The sequence below is a fragment of the Dama dama genome, chromosome 3 (assembly GCF_033118175.1).
Source record: "Dama dama isolate Ldn47 chromosome 3, ASM3311817v1, whole genome shotgun sequence".
Classification (NCBI taxonomy): domain Eukaryota; kingdom Metazoa; phylum Chordata; class Mammalia; order Artiodactyla; family Cervidae; genus Dama; species Dama dama.
In genome coordinates, this window is record NC_083683.1 from 71048488 (window position 1) to 71065503 (window position 17016).

Sequence of the window (17016 nt, forward strand, 5' to 3'; positions counted from 1 at the left end):
AATGCCTCGACATGAGGGACGCGAAGGGGTCGGCTATCTAAGGACTGGATAGCTCAGGATAGAGACTTCTGCCAGGCCAGCGACTCCTGTTCTAAATTCATACCCTTATTTAGACCTCGGCACCACCCCCAACTGGAAACAGCCGGATGGCTCACTGGTTAAAGGAAGTGACTGCAAGCAGCGCCTGAACCGGAATTAGATCCTGGCCCCGCCCCCTCCGCCAGGCTTCGTTCTGCAACAGGCGTGGGTCACGCTCTCGCTCGCTCGCTCTCTTTCTGCCGCCATCTTGGTTCCGCGTTCCCCGCACAGTAAGTGCTTGTCTTCGCCGCTACTTTTTTATCCGTAGCCATCCGTCTTTCTTGCGGCCTGAGGCGCCGCGCAGAATAGGAGCTAAGGATAATTAGAGGTTTTATGGGGTCATGGGGCTCCTATTCAACCCTGGGCAGTGTGGCCTTGGGGCCTCCGGACAAAATGGGGTCTGCTCTTGGTGTCCTGGCAAGAGTAGGGCATAAAGGCCAGGGAGTCCAGAGCTGGGGAGATGGGAGCCGTTGGGGATGGAAGTGGGGTGCGTCTGCTGTTGGGACCGGCTTCGCCAGAACCCAGAGGAGGTTAAGGGGTCACAGCTTTGAAACAACCACCCCCACCCCCGCGCGCGCTCGCGCATGTATACACACACACACCCTTATTGTGACAAGCCAGTGTTGGGACTTAAGACACCCTCTGTCCCCTTCTGAGTCCCGGAAGTCAGCAAACGCGGGTCGTGGAGGTCCTCGCCCAGAAAGCGCGCGGGGGAGAGGGGGCGCGGCGTTTCAAGGTAGCGTCTGAAGTCTCCCATCCCGTGCTCAGGAGCCAGACCGGGATCCTCTCCCTCGGGTTGAGAACGCAGTGATAATTGCTTCTGTGTGGGATTTGGAGTGTGGAATAAAACGAATCCCTGGGCACTGGGCAATCCGCTCTCCGCGGAGTGAAGAGGAGCGACCAAAAAAAGGTGATTCTCTTGATCAAAAATGTGAGGGTTACGTCGTGTTTTTCACCTATTCCAGCTACTTTGGGGAGGGCTGTCCCACACACCTTTACGGTATTTAACAGCCCTCAGCAGTTTTAAGCGTGACTCTGGATTGGACAGCAGAATGGATCCTAGTCAATTCAGGCCTCCTTTTTATTCCCTTCAGAAATGCCCGGTGAAGCCACAGAAACCGTCCCTGCTACAGAGCAGGAGTTGCCACAGCCCCAGGCTGAGACAGGTAGGTTCCCCCTGGACCCCTTGCCCTTAATTAAGATTGTAAGATTGGCCCTAAAAACATTTGGTGGGTTAAGTGACAAATAGACTGTACTTAGTATTGGTTCTCATTAAAGAAGATGGGTCTGTAGCTTTACCAGGGAGGAGAGTCCATAATAGTAACTCACCTATGGGAAATAGGTGACGCAGTGGCAGGCCAAGGAGACCTGAGCTTTTGTGAGGTCCCAGCCAGCAAGTTGCATCAAGGTTTTAGATGGCGGTGCTTGGCGTTGTGCCCTCATCACATGCATGGATGAGGTGTGTGCTGGTGGTAAATGTGTTCTGGGCCCTGGGGCCCTCCTAGATTGGTTAACTTGTTTTGTGGATTGGTGCTGAGCTGTTTCTAGTGTCCTGGAACAATGCCTGCATCAACAGCTTATCTGGAACCCAGGAATGAATTAGAGCCTTCTTTTGACTGCTCTTCGGCTTTGAAATTAATGAATGTAGAAGGTAGTGTAAGTGCAAGGTTTGAATTCTGTTTAAAATACATCTCTACAAAACCTGAGAGGGGGTAGTGAAAAAAACTTTTATGGTAGTCTTCTTGCTGTTCAGTTGTGCAGAAGTAAAGGAAGGGAATCTTCAGGCTATGACCTCCATTCTTGCCTCTCCCCGCCCCCATGGTAATTTTTTTTTTTTTTTAAACTCCACCTGTCACTTAGGGCAGTTTCTGTCTCCTGGAATTAAAATAGTTGAAAGCATTAAGGTTCTCCCTCCCCACCTGTCTGATTTTAGCAGCTGAAAGGATTAATACAGCTGCTGGAAAAGAAAAAGGAGGGGGGCCTCTGAGCTGGGGAATGAGCTATGTGAAATCCTTGAACTACTGGGACTTAAGGAAGGTTAAAAAATAAAGGAGTAGTCTCTGAAGATTTGTAGTTTCAGTGTTGGACAAAACTTTAAGAGAATCTCAACTTGATTTTACAAGTGTGGAGACTGAAATTCAGATGAATTTTAAATAATCTGAATCAAGCTTCAAAACTAATGCTGTTTGCTTCCGAAGCAGTCCTCAGAACTGTTAAACTTATTCCTGAGTATTTTGAGATTGCATTGTAGGTTAGATTAAGTACCTGTGATGAATACTCAGGGTTTGTTTTGTGGGGGGGGGTTGATATATAACTATGACTAAATAATTATTAGAGTAAGTGAGGAAACAGACTTAGGAAATTGGTTATGGTGTCTAAAGCAAGTCATTTGGGCCTTATCCCGGAGTTTTGAGGTTCAGTGAGAAGAAAACATTCTAAGTTTCAAATTCTGATTAATATGTTTGAGAGCATTTGCACTGTAGTCATAAAGACTTTGAGCTACCAAGTTTCCAGGAAAGACTGGTTTGAGCCTACCTCTGTAGTAGGGTACTCTTGGCTGAGTGAACTGTGAATCTGGATGCTCTAGGCTTTTTAAAAAAATAATAATAATACTCCCTTCTAGGTGTTGAGCAGTCATTCAGAATCTTTTGCACAGCTTCAGTGTGGTGCCAAGTAATGCCTGTTTGGCACGGTGGCATACTCATCCAGCTTAAGGGGTGGGGACCCAGTGTATTCTCTCCACAGTCTAGTTTGACAAGTTGGATTACAGTTTCATAATACAGTTCCTAGGCTTGTGACTAAGCTCTGTTACTCTGATTCATCCAGATTGATGTCTGAAGAGCTAACATTGCTTAGAGACTGTGGAGTCTGCACTTTTGCGGTTGGTTTTTTGGTTTGTTTGATTTGGGTGAGTAAAATGAGGTATAGGGAAGCTCGGTGACTTAGTATTTAATATTGAGTATTCTGAAGCCTGAGCATTTAGAGACCTGTTTTTCTCATTCAGCTCTGATTCTCCATTATTATTGCCACTCACTACCTTCCTTGTTCTAGTTTTCAGCATTTGTTTCAGTTCATGCTCCTTGACTGGATAGAGTAGAACTTTCTAGTGGTGACTCCGTGGTCTGTGAGAAGGTCTTAGGGTCCCTTTGAGGTGGGAAGAGAAGGGCACATCTCGGAAGGAACGGTAGGAAGCCTGCTGTTGCCAACTTACTCCTGGGCTGGAGCTCCCCAGTTAAAGACCAACAGACGGCTCTTGGACTGTTCTTCACCCTAAAGTGGTTTACTTATTTTAGTAGATTTGGGAAAGGAGAAGAATGAGGTATTCTACTTGACCTCTGAAGTGTGTTTGGGGAGGTCGCTGTTGCTTGTCACCTTTGTCTAATCCTGCGTGGTCACATTCGTTCTCAGATTTAAACTTCCAGTGTTTCTTGTGTGAGGCATGTTGTACCAAGTCGGGCTGTATAACTCACTTTTGTTTTCTCCTCCCTCTCCTCCTCCATCCCCCCTTTCCTGGCTTTTCTCCTCCAGCTGTGCCTCCTGTGTCTCCAACCGTGAGCGTCACTGCTGCTCCAGGGCAGCCCAGGCCCGCCCCCCCGCCTCCCTGCTCCCTGGCCTCCCAGCAGTGCCCTCTGGCAGCCCCTAACCAGCCTTCCCCATTCCTTTCTCCCTCGACCATGACCTCAGCCCCTTTTGAAGCTCCTTTTCTGCAGTCATCCCAGGGGACGGCCCTGCCTCTGGGAGCTGCCCCTCCCACTGACCCCCCCATTTTCTTACCAAACCTAATAGGGCCTCCTATCTCCCCAGCCGCCTTAGCTCTGGCCTCTCCCATGATAACTCCAACTCTGAAAGGTGCTCATTCCTCCTCAGCCCCCTTGGCTCTGGTGGCCGTGGCTCCCCACTCAGCTCAGAAGAGCCCTGACGGCCCCCCTCACCCCCGCAGCGCACCTCCTTCAGTTGCCATGGTTGAGTCGGGGTCAGTGACATCGCTGTCAGCTCCAGTTGCTCGCTCAGAACCAAAGCCCTCTCCTAGTCAGGCTCCCTCTCAACTAACTCCTAATCCAAAGGATACCCCCAACCCTCCAAGTATAGTCAGTGCTATCCCTTCCCATCTTGTAAGTCCTTTGGCCTCTGTTCAGTCTGAACTAGCCTCATGTTCTCAGATACCACCCGCCATCCCTTCCCCTCAAGTCAAAGGTGTCCCCATCTCCTCAGCTCTGACTACTCCACAACACCCTGTGAGCCTCAGCCTGAAGGGTCCACCTGCTGCTCCATCTCTTCCAACTCAGTCCTTTGCTGTGGCTGCTGCGTCCCCCCCAGTTTTCCTCACTTCTCTGGGCTCTCATCTTACACCTTTACATCAGAGTTCTCCTGTCCAAACTTCAAGTTCTAATATTCTGTCAGATTCCATAGAAGGTACTATTTTTGTAGATCATTCTTCTATGGATCCCTGTTACACTTCTCAGAGATCTGTAATTCCTCCCCTTCCTTCCAGAAATGAGGTGGTTCCTACTGCTGTGGCTGCTTTTCCAGGGGGGGCTCCCACTTCCTCTCTGGCTCTGTCTGCTGACAAAGGCATCTCTGCTGTCCCTGACCTGGTCTCCTCAGATGTCGCTGCCTCTTCTCCATTATCTCCTCCCGCCCCTCTCATTCTCAAAGATGTTCCTAGTGCAGCAGCCCTGGCAGCGCCTAAGAATCCCCCCTCTCCCCAGAGTACATCACCTTCTCCAGAGACGGCTCTTTCTCCTGAAGCCACCCTGGCAGCAAAAAGCTACCCAGAGCCTCTCCCTGTAGTGAAGCCAGCCAGCACTTCTCCCTCTTCTCTGAGTGCTAGCTCCCCAGTCTCTGTGATCAACACAGATTCTTACACAAGCCCAGACCCAGCTAATCTCCTTCTCAAAAGTTCTTTCACTACCCCAACTGTAGCTCCATTTCCTTTGGAAAGTGCTGCCATTGATGGAATGGCTCCTACAGCTGCCAACGGTACTTCCACTCCTTCCACTCTAGCCAGTCCTTCCACTCTTCCTACTTTACCACTGATGCCTCCAGCCTCTGAAAGTTGCCCTGTGGCTCCAGCAGTGACTTTGTCTCCCCAGAGCGCTTCTCCTTCTCTAGCTTCTATGGCACACGTCCCTGAGATTCCCAAGTCTGAGTCTTCTACCCTTCTGCCTCCAACTCATACTCCTCAGGGTGCAAAGAAAGTTCATGGCATTTCTCAAACCTCACCATTGGCATCTGTGGCTTCCCCTCCTGAAGGGTGCCCAACTGAGGACTCTGGTGCTTCTATTACTGCATCTTCCAAAGGAATGTGCCTTGCTGACTCCCCGTCTCCTTTAGGGACTACTGTGTCTCCTCAGCCTAAAAGAATTCCAACCAAGAAGGGTTCAGCTACTGCTCCCTTAAGTCCTGCCCCTTCTGCTTCTAAAAGTGTACCTGCTATCCCTGATACTCCTGCTGGAAATCTCTCATTCACTGTTTCTCCAGTTGAAGCTTCCTCTCTTCCAGAGGCCGATCTTCCTTTTCATGTCTCTAAAGGATCACTACTCGAGAAGCATTCCCCTACTCCCCCATCCCCCAAAGAGACTCCTGTTCCCCCACCTATGGCTCCTTCCCCCAAGGAGGGGCCAGCATCCCCATCCCTTAAAGAAACCCTTATTCCTTTAGCTGTGACCCCTTCCATCCCCAAAGGAGCCCCAGCAACTCCTTCCCCCAAAGAGGCTCCCACTCCCCTAGCTATGACTCCTCCTCCTTCCCCCAAAGGGAGCTCAGCAACCACATTACCTAAAGAGACTCCACTTCCTGCTGTGACCCCTTCCTCCCCAAAAGGAGCCCCAGCAACCCCTTCCCCAAAACAAACCCTAGCCTCTCCACCTCCCAAAGAGGCTCCCACTTCCCCAGCTATGGCTCCTCCATCTCCCAAAAAAGCCCCAGCTAGCGCACCTCCAAAGGAAGAGTCCACTCCCCCACCTGTGACTCCTCCCTCCCCCAAAGGGAGCCCAGCAACTCCATCTCCCAAAAAAGTCCCAGCTAGCCCACCTCCAAAGGGTGAGTCCACTCCCCCACCTGTGACTCCTCCCTCCCCCAAAGGGAGCCCAGCAACTCCATCTCCCAAAAAAGTCCCAGCTAGCCCACCTCCAAAGGAAGAGTCCACTCCCCCACCTGTGACTCCTCCCTCCCCCAAAGGGAGCCCAGCAACTCCATCTCCCAAAAAAGTCCCAGCTAGCCCACCTCCAAAGGGTGAGTCCACTCCCCCACCTGTGACTCCTCCCTCCCCCAAAGGGAGCCCAGCAACTCCATCTCCCAAAAAAGTCCCAGCTAACCCACCTCCAAAGGGTGAGTCCACTCCCCCACCTGTGACTTCTCCCTCCCCCAAAGGGAGCCCAGCAACTCCATCTCCCAAAAAAGTCCCAGCTAGCCCACCTCCAAAGGGTGAGTCCACTCCCCCACCTGTGACTCCTCCTTCCCCCAAAGGGAGCCCAGCAACTCCATCTCCCAAAAAAGTCCCAGCTAGCCCACCTCCAAAGGGTGAGTCCACTCCCCCACCTGTGACTCCTCCCTCCCCCAAAGGGAGCCCAGCAACTCCATCTCCCAAAAAAGTCCCAGCTAGCGCACCTCCAAAGGAAGAGTCCACTCCCCCACCTGTGACTCCTCCCTCCCCCAAAGGGAGCCCAGCAACTCCATCTCCCAAAAAAGTCCCAGCTAGCCCACCTCCAAAGGGTGAGTCCACTCCCACACCTGTGACTCCTCCTTCCCGCAAAGGGAGCCCAGCAACTCCATCTCCCAAAAAAGTCCCAGCTAGCCCACCTCCAAAGGGTGAGTCCACTCCCCCACCTGTGACTCCTCCTTCCCCCAAAGGGAGCCCAGCAACTCCATCTCCCAAAAAAGTCCCAGCTAGCCCACCTCCAAAGGAAGAGTCCACTCCCCCACCTGTGACTCCTCCTTCCCCCAAAGGGAGCCCAGCAACTCCATCTCCCAAAAAAGTCCCAGCTAGCCCACCTCCAAAGGGTGAGTCCACTCCCCCACCTGTGACTCCTCCCTCCCCCAAAGGGAGCCCAGCAACTCCATCTTCCAAAAAAGCCCCAGCTAGCCCACCTCCAAAGGGTGAGTCCACTCCCCCACCTGTGACTCCTCCATCTCCAAAAAAGGCCCCGGCAACTCCATCACCCAAAGGAACCCCCACTCCGTCTGCTATGACTTCTCCTCCCCCCAAAAGGGGTCCAGCAACCCCATCTCTCACAGGAGACCCTGCTCCCCCATCTGTGGCTCCTCTCTCCCCCAAAAGAGCCTCAGCAATTCTGGCTCCCACAGAGTCTCCAGCAACTCCAGACCCCAAAGAGATCCCCACTTTCGCAGCCATGACTCCTTCCCCCAAAGAGGCCTCAGCAACACCATCACTGAAAGGAACCCCTACTCCTTTAGCTGTGGCTCCTCCCTCCTCCAAAGGGACTCCGACCCCCAAAAGAGCCTCAGTAACTCCAGCTGCCAAAGAGGTCCCTACTTCCCCAGCCGTGACTCTTTCCACCAAAAAAGCAACAGGAACCCCAGTCCCCAAAGGGGTACCCACTCCCTCAGCTGTAATTCCTCCCTCCCCAAAAAAGTCTCCAGTCCCCAAAGAGGGCCCCGCAACCTCATCCTCCAAAGGGGCTCCCTCTCCCCCAACTGTGATTCCTCTCTCTCCCAAAGAGGCCCCTGCTTCCCCAGTTTCAGTCACATGTCCCTTGGGGTCCACTGCCCCTCAGGCATCTAAAGGGCCCCCAGTAAAGAAAGGCCCCACAGCTGTCAAAGCAGCGCTTGATGGTTCAGCTCCAGAAAGTGCACCGGTCATCACAACTCCCACTCAGAAAGGTCCACCAGCCAAGAAGAGTTCTGTTTCACCACCTGTCTGCCCAGATCCCTCAGCTCAGAATGGTACTAAAGGACCCCTTCCTGCAGTGGCTCCAGCTCCTCTACTGACAGTCTCTACTCAGAAAGGTTCTTCTCCAAAGGCTCCAAAAGCCCTCCCTGTCTCTCCCTTAAAGGGCAAGGATTCTCTCCATTCCCCAAAGGGCCCCTTGGCTCCTCCTCCTGAGTCAGAGACATCTACCCCTTCAGCAACAGCTGCCCCAGAGAAGGTCCTTCCTAAAGCTGGATCAGCGTCTGTCTCTCCAGCACGTACCCCGTCAGTCTCTCTGCCTCTTGCTTCCTCCCCAGTTCCCCCTCTGCTTCCTAAACAGCAATTTCTGCCGTCCTCACCTGGGCTGGTGCTGGAATCACCCTGTAAGCCCTCAGCCCCTGCTGATGAGGATGAGCTGCCGCCTCTGATTCCCCCGGAACCAATCTCGGGGGGAGTGCCTTTCCAGCCGGTCCTCGTCAACATGCCCACCCCCAAACCTGCCGGGATCCCTGCCCCGACCCCCTCTGCCAAGCAGCCTGTTTTGAAGAACAATAAGGGTATTTGCCTTGGTTTGCCGTGTGCATGGTGTGTTGCCCACAACCCTCCCGGGCTACCCACCGATACTAACCATAGGGTGCGCCGCTTTCTCCAGGACATCTGCTTGTGTTTGGGCATAGAACAATAAGTGTAAATGCAGAAACTCTAGGAATGTGAGACAGTCTTGGTTTTCGCCTCAGATAGTCCATTGTGTATTATCTTGTGTAATGTGGTCCAGACTAACTCTGGGTCCCTCATCTTCCTTACCTGACTGATCTGACACTGAAAACCGAGACCTCCTAGACCTTTAATCTGCTCTAATCTCTACCACATCACTAACCTTGTCCCTGGGCCTGGGATTTGCTAAAAGATTGGGAAATGTAGAACTGCTTGAATTTCTTCACATCTTAAACTTGGTAATAACAGTGCCCAGGGACTCTTTTCCTCCAAGCCCTATTTTTCCTAGCCTGAGAATGGTGGAGGTGTATGCTTTTTCCCTCAGTAGTCTGTTGATGCTTGGCCTTTGAATTGAGGGAAACAAATATGTGAGTTACATTTGGAAGAAACGGTTGAGGTCATAGGACAATTATCTAGAAGTGACTATTAGAACTATAGATCAGCATTTTTAGCATCTTCGAGTCGTGTTGATTAGATCAAACTGCTAGGGTTAGCAGTTTCAAAATAAAGCTAAATGTGTACACAACTGCTTCTGGCCTCCCCCAAACCAGTTTAAAGGATGAGGGGAAAGTGTCTCTCCGCACAATGCCCTCAAGACTGCCTCCACGATGTCATCGTAACTGTTTTCACTGTTCCTGGAGGCACCCTGCCCACCAGAACCTTTCTGAGACGGATGGGCTGTTGGGTGGAATCTGGTGTTGCATAAATCATTGGTATTTGCCTGTGCCGAGAAGGGAAGAACTTGAAGGAGAAGTTGCAGTTAGGCAAACTGCTTAGTTGTGCCGAGCGTTTCTGGGGCGGGGTCTTTAATGGATGTGTGCACACTAGTTTGTGACTGACTTACAGGCTATCATACTGCATGAGCCAACTTCACATAAGTCCACTGGTTTGCACTAAATTTTCTGAGGTCTGGCGTAAACCAGTGACTTTTGGTGTGGGCAGGCCATGGTGACGTGCCTCTTGTAATCTTTACTATAAAATAGTAAAAGTTATTTGTCATTCTAGGGTCTGGAACAGAATCTGATAGTGATGAATCAGTCCCAGAGCTTGAGGAGCAGGATTCTACACAGGCAACCACACAGCAAGCTCAGGTGGGTATTAACTTACTAGTGTAAGTACTAGGGTCAGAGAAACATTGGTGAACCAGTGTTAATCAGAGAAAGCTGGCTTATGCGTTTGGAGCTGTGAACTTTCATAAAGGGAAAACCACCTGGGGATTTTGGTATCCAGGTCTTCCATTCCAGTTTACTCACAGCGTATTTTATTTCCTTAGCTGGCAGCGGCAGCTGAAATCGATGAAGAACCAGTCAGTAAAGCAAAACAGAGCCGGAGTGAAAAGAAGGCACGGAAGGTAAGAATTGAGGTTATAAAGTTAGAGGTTCTGATGGAGCAGCTTTCGAAAGGGGGATCTGTGGTAGAACTGAAAAGGTAGTGGCAGGAAGCCTGAGAATCAATGATGTATTCCTGTATAAACTTTTCTTTCTTATCCACAAAAAGTCTTTGCTTAGAATGTAGTTTTGTTGAGTGTATTTCCTGAAGCTGGTTCTAAAGAAGTTGACAACCTATTATTCTTTTCCATTCTTTAGGCTATGTCCAAACTGGGCCTTCGACAGGTTACAGGGGTTACTAGAGTCACTATCCGGAAATCTAAGAATATCCTTTTTGTCATCACAAAACCAGATGTGTACAAGAGCCCAGCTTCAGATACCTACATTGTTTTTGGGGAAGCCAAGGTAAGGAAAGTTTTCTTGAGAATTGCTGTAGACCAGGATTTCTCAACCTCAGTGCTGTTGACATTTTGGGTCAAATAATTTTTTGTTGTAGAAGGGCTATCCATTAAGCAGTATCACTTGTGATAACCAACAAAATTTCCAGGCTTTTGACAGATATCCCCTGGGGAACAAAATCACCCTCCAATGGAGGGCCACTGCTTTAGACATAAGCTATTTCTTTGTCTACAGGGATATATCAGTATAATCTGAGTTAGATCAAGTGATTTAAGGCTAGGTAGTATGTTAATGTGATTTAGATTTAAGTTAGAGTGAGAGTTTGGGAAAGATATCATTTTGTTGATTGACTGCGATTGATCTACTCATTTGAATCTGTACTTTTTGTCCTATAGATTGAGGATTTATCTCAGCAAGCACAGTTAGCAGCTGCTGAGAAATTCAAAGTTCAAGGTGAAGCTGTCTCAAACATCCAAGAAAACACACAGACTCCAACTGTACAAGAGGAGAGTGAAGAGGAAGAGGTATATAAGGAAATCTTTTGTACCTTAAATCCTCTCAAGATAGTACTGTGTTTGTATTGATGGGTGTGTTCTATATGGTTTTAGGCTCTCCATGAGTTAAGTAGCTTTTGACTTAAGTACTATCTGTTGATTCAGGAGATGCCTGGCAACTATTGAAGTTGTTCTTGCCTTTAGTTTATGAAGTATTTTTTCCTTATCTTAGGTTGATGAAACAGGTGTGGAAGTTAAGGACATAGAATTGGTCATGTCACAAGCAAACGTGTCTAGAGCAAAGGCAGTCCGAGCCCTGAAGAACAACAGTAATGATATTGTAAATGCTATTATGGTAAGTATCCAAGCTTCTTCCTTGACTCCCTCTGCCCTGACCAGTTGTGGGTGACTATTTTTTGTGCTTAATATCAGCCAATTAAGAAGCCTCTTTCCAGAGCCTGTTCTGAGTTTTCTTGGATTTTAGTGACCTGTATTCTCTAAATTTGCCTGTAACCACTTCTGATGATCTCTTTTCTCTTACAGGAATTAACAATGTAACCATCTGAAAAGAGGACCTTTTTTTGGTGTTTCAAAAGAGTAACTGCAGCTGGGTTTGAAATTTGTACTGTTTCTATCATTAATAAAGTTATGGCTTCTTGTTGGATGAACTCGGTGGGTGCTTGATCTCTTCAGCGAGGTGGGGGGACAAAAGCTCTAGAAATGAAAACACATTTATTTGTAACTCTTAAGACCTCAGCTTCAGTTAAAGAGGTTTAATGCCACAGGTTTCCCTCTTAACATCTCAGCCTTTTCACCTCTTGTAAGAAGATACTGTACCTCTTGTAAGAAGATACTGTTCATGTTATTAGAAACTTGTTTTCAGAGACTGCAACTTAACTATAAGTTTCTCATTTCTTTCCTAGATGTTAACTCTTAGCAAATCCTGATTTTTCTTTATTTAATAATTATCCCCTCCTCTGACCTATGATCTTTCTGAAAACATTGGGACTTATCTGGCATCTTGTCAGGTAATAGCTTGGTACAGGGTTGGAAGTAACAGATGTGAAATGCTTGCCACAGAGGCCAGATGAGGCCCAGTATGTATTCAGATAGTACTTTGTAAAAAAGTGAAGATACTAGGACTTTCCTAGTAGTCCAGTGGCTAAGACTCCTCACTCCCGATGCAGGGAGCCCAGGTTAAATATTTTTTTAAAGGAAGGTACCTCATGAAGGAGAGATTATTGACTAGAGACAGTGCGCATGCTGTGTGCTCTTAGACGTACAGACATATTGATCTATAAATTATGATTAGGGTAGCCATAATTGTGCTACGATAATAAATGAAATCAAAACTGCTCCAGGCAAACTGGCACATACAGTTTAGCCAGTCGTGATAAATACACAATACAGATAACTCTAGAAGTCATAAGAACAGTGAAGTTTGTGAGTTTAGGTTATTCAGTTCAGTTGCTCAGTCGTGTCCAACTTTGCAACCCCATGGACTACAACATGCCAAGCTTCCCTGCATCACCAACTCCCATCACCAACTCTCAGACTCGTCCGTTGAGTTGATGCCATTCAGCCATCACGTCCTCTGTCATCCCCTTTTCCTGCCTTCAGTCTTTCTAAGCATCAGGGTCTTTTCTAATGAGTCAATTCTTCCTATCAGGTGGCCAAAGTGTTGAAGCTTCAGCATCAGTCTTCCCAATGAATATTCAGGACTGATTTCCTTTAGGATTGACTGGTTTGATCTTGCAGTCCAAGGGACTCAAGAGCCTTCTCCAACACGACAGTTCAAAAGCATCGATTCTTCAGCACTCAGCTTTCCTTATGGTCCAACTCTCAACACCCATACATGACTGACTACTGGGAAAGCCATAGCTTTGACTAGATATACCTTTGTGGGCAAAGTAATGTCTCTGCTTTTTAATATGCTGTCTAGGTTTGTCATAGCTTTTCTTCCAAAGAGCAAGCGTCTTTTCATTTCCTGGCTGTAGTCACCATCTGCAATGATTTTGGAGCCCAAGAAAAAGTCAAAGTGTTTCCAGTGTTTCCCCATCTTTTTGCCATGAAGTAATGGGACCGGATGCCATGATCTTAGTTTTTTGAATGTTGAGTTTAAGCCAGCTTTTCCACTCTGCTCTCTCACTTTCATCTAGAAGCTCTTTAGTTATTAGGAAGTGGTTTGGCGGAGAGCAGAGGGCTAAAATTTGAAAATAGGAAGGCTACATTTAAAAAAAATTAGACGCTGTGGTACATTTTGGGAACTAAAGTTTAAATCTTTTTACTATTCTCAGTCCCTTTGAGAAAGTAGGCATTATTTTAGGAGTTGGGATTAAGACATGAGGACCAAAAGGTTAAATGACTTCCCCAAAGACCAAAGCCTTTTCACTGGTAGGCTATCCTAGAGAAGAACAGATTGACGTATGGCTGAAAATAATGATCTGCTTCTATTTCTCTGGAGTAAAACAATCATTAAATGAACAGAAGTCTCAAGAGGCTGAAGTCTGCCAAGTCTGAGTCAGGTAGTAATTATTTCAGGAGAAATTAGGGATATTAACTCCCATTTCCTCACCCTTCCCTCTACAGAGAGAACAAACTGCCAGTTCTTGGTTACATTTTTAGAGTAGTATCTTGTTCAAGGCTATTACTGCCGCTGATAACTGTAGTGTATTCCCGTTTCAAACTATTGCTACCCTTTATATCATGTATTACAGGCATTTGTTGTTTAGTTGCTAAGTCGTGTCTGACTTTTGTGACCCTGTAGACTATCACCCACCAGATCCCTCTGTTTATAGGATTTCCCAGGCAAGAATACCAGAGTGGGTTGCCATTTCCTTCTCAAGGGAGTCTTGCCAACCCAGGGATCAAACCCGTGTCTGTTGCTTGGCAGGTGGATTTTTTAAACTGGTGGAAGTCTTGATGGCTACCAACTGATCAGGTGGGGGTTTCTGAAGATTGAGAGTAACTTTTTTTTTTTTTTGGCCATGCCGTTTGGTTCGAAGTCGGTGTGTAGGATCTTAATTCTGGACCAGGGTAGAACCCTGGGCCTTAGCAGTGAGAGCTTGGGGTCCCAACCACTAGACCACCAAGGAATTTAAGATAACAGTGAAGTTTGGCCATATCAATTGACTTTTCCTTTCAAGAACAATTTCTGCAATGTTGGTTTGTTTTTTTTTTTAATTTGTTTTTTAACATTTATTTTACTATTTATTTGGTTGCACCAGCAACTTGGGATCTTCAATCTTCATTGCTGCATGCAAACTCAGTTTTGGCATATAGGATCTAGTTCCCCAACCAGGGATCAAACCCTGGCCCCCTGCATTGGGAGCGTGGAGTCCCAGCCACTGCACCACCAGGGAAGGCCCTGCAATGCTTGTTTGATACTGTTTTTACCCACAGAAGAGCTTCTGTCAAAATTGAAGTCAATCTTATCAAACCCTGCTACAGCCATATCAACTAAGTTTATGTAATATTCTAAATTTTTTGTCATCATACCCATAATCTTCACAGCATCTTCACCAAGAGTAGATTCCATCTCAAGAAACTACTTTGTTCATCCCTAAACAGCAACTCATCCATTCAAGTTTTATCATGAGATTGCAGCAATTCAGTTAGATCTTAAGGCTCCACTTCTAATTTCTAGTTCTCTTCCTATTTCCACATCAGCAGTTACTTCCTCCACTGAAATCTTGAACCCCTCAAAGTCATTCATGAGTGCTAGAATGAACTTCTTCCAAACTTAACACTGATGTTTTGACCTCTTGAATCACTAATGTTCATGGCTTCTAGAATGGTGAATCTTGTCCAGAAGGTTTTCAATTTACTTTGCCTAGATTTATCAGAGGAATCATCATTGCAGCCTTATGAAATGTATTTCTTAAGTCATAAGACTTGAAATTACTCCTTGATTCCTGAACTGCATCATGGATATGTTCAGAAACAATGTTAATTTCACTATACATCTTTCAGGGCTCTTGGATGACCAGGTGCATTGTTGATGAGCAGTAATATTTTGAAAGGAATCCTTATTTCTGGCAGTTAAGTCTTAACAGTGGGCTTACAGTATTCAGTAAGTCCTGTTGTAAGCAGATGTGCTATTATTATCCAGACTGTTGTCCCAATTACAGAGCAAAGGCAGCATAGACTTAGCATTTTTTTTTTTTTTTTTTTTAGACTTAGCATTTTTAAGAGCCCTGTGATTTCCAGAATGGTTGATAAATGAGAGCTGGCTTCAATTTAGAGTCACCAGCTGCACTATCCCCTAATGAGAAAGTCAGCTTGCCCACTGAAGCTTTTCAGCCAGGCATTGACCTTTCTACCTATGAAAGTCCTGAATAGTATCTTTACTGAAATCTGTTATGTAGTGTAGCCATTTTTATTAATTATGTAAGCTAGATTTTCTGGATAACTTGCTGCAGCTTCTGCATCAACACTTGTTTCATCTTGCACTTTTATGTCATGGCTTACTTCCTTATACCTCATGAACCAACTTTACCAGCTTCAGGTTTTCCGTCTGCATCTTCCTCACCTCTCTACTGTCATCAAATCTAAGAGAGCTGGGGCCTTGTTCCAGATTAGGCTCTGGTTTAAGGGAATGTTGTGACTGGCTTGATCTTCTATACAAACCACTAGAAAGTCTCTGTATCAGCAATAAGACTGTTTTGCTTTCCCTTGTGTGTTGCTGAAATAGAACTTTTAATTTACCTCAAGAAATTTTTTGTTGCATTCACAACTTGGCCAATTGTTTGGGCAATTTAGGCCTAGCTTTGTTTTGGTAATTTAGGCCTAGTTTCAGCCTATCTCTGCTTTTGACATGGCTTCCTCACTAAGTTTAATCATTTCTAGCTCTTGCTTTAAAATGAGAGATGTGAGTCTCTTCCTTTCACTTGGACACTTAAAGCCCATTGTTTGGTTATTAATTAGCCCTAATTTCAGTATCCTTGTGTCTCAGGAAATAGGGAAGCTTGAGGGGAGAGAGAGAAAGAGATGGCTGGTCAGTAAAGCAGTCAAAACACATTTATCGAGTTCACCATCTTATATGGGCATGGTTCATGATGTCCTAAAACAATTACAGTAGTAACATCAAAGATCACAGATCACCATAACAAATATAGTAATTTAAAAGTTTGAAATATTGTGAGAGTTACCAAAATGTGAGAGAGACATGAAGGGAGCAAGTACTGTTGGCAAAATGGTGCCAATAGTTGGTGCAGGGTTGCCACAAGCCTTCAACTTGGAAAAAAAAACACGGTGTCTACAAAGCAAAATAAAACTAAGAATGCCTGTAACTCCTTCAACCATTTTTTAATCTACTACCCTTAAAATGGACAACTAACCTCCTCTGCTACAGAATGATTAAATATTTAATTCTCAAATTAGGGGATGTATAGTTTGGATAAACCTGTTAAAGAGGAATTGTTCCTTCTTAGTTCTCAAACGGATTAAATACCTATGTTCAAATACTCAATAGGCCACTTATCAGTGAAATCTCAAGTAATCTCTGCCTCCATCTGTAACAGTAGACCTAATACTCCCCAAACATATATAGGATGGTTAGAAGCATTTGATAAGAATTTGAAATTGGCACAGGTTATTTACTAAATCACCCTTCTGATTTAAAATAAAAATGAAAAGGATTTCCCTGGTGTTACAGTGGATAAGAACCTGCCTGCCAGTGCAGGGGACAGGCAGGGGTTTGATCCCTGGTCCAGGAAGATTCCACATGCCACGGAGCAGCTAATTTCGTGTGCTGCAACTACTGAGCCCGCACACCAATAAGAGAAGCCACTGCAATGAGAAGCCCACACGTTGCAAAAAAGAGTAGCCCCTACTCGCTGAAGCTAGGGAAAGTCTCTGCTCAGCGACAAAGACCCAGCGCAACCAAAAATACATACAATAAAAATAAGAAACGAGGACCTTCCTGGTGGCACAGTGGATAAGAGTCCTCCTGCCAATGCAGGGGACACAGGTTCTATCCCTGGTCCTGGAGGGCTCCACGCGCCCCAGAGCGACTACGCCCACGTGCAACAACTGCTGAACCCACATGCTGCAGCAACAGAGGACCGCGATGCCTAACAGAGGACCGCGACGCCCAACAGAGGACCGCGACGCCCAACAGAGGACCGCGACG

The 17016-nt window shown here is 46.8% G+C and overlaps 1 protein-coding gene across 3 annotated transcripts; it reads left to right on the forward strand.

The window, feature by feature from the left end:
• The first annotated feature begins 205 nt into the window (after window positions 1–205).
• Window positions 206–11547, forward strand: NACA (nascent polypeptide associated complex subunit alpha). 3 transcript variants are annotated; one of them, XM_061131949.1, is made up of 9 exons: window positions 213–308; window positions 847–988; window positions 1173–1244; window positions 9668–9753; window positions 9936–10013; window positions 10249–10395; window positions 10785–10913; window positions 11116–11238; window positions 11427–11547. In XM_061131949.1, exons 3-9 carry the CDS (start codon window positions 1175–1177, stop codon window positions 11439–11441), a joined length of 648 nt encoding a protein of 215 aa, XP_060987932.1. In that variant the 5' UTR covers window positions 213–308; window positions 847–988; window positions 1173–1174; the 3' UTR covers window positions 11442–11547. The 3 variants fall into 3 exon arrangements, with proteins under 3 accessions (XP_060987923.1, XP_060987932.1, XP_060987940.1); XM_061131940.1 differs by lacking the exon at window positions 847–988 and having other exon boundaries at window positions 206–308; XM_061131957.1 differs by lacking the exon at window positions 847–988 and having other exon boundaries at window positions 246–308; window positions 1151–1244.
• The last annotated feature ends 5469 nt before the right edge of the window (window positions 11548–17016 follow it).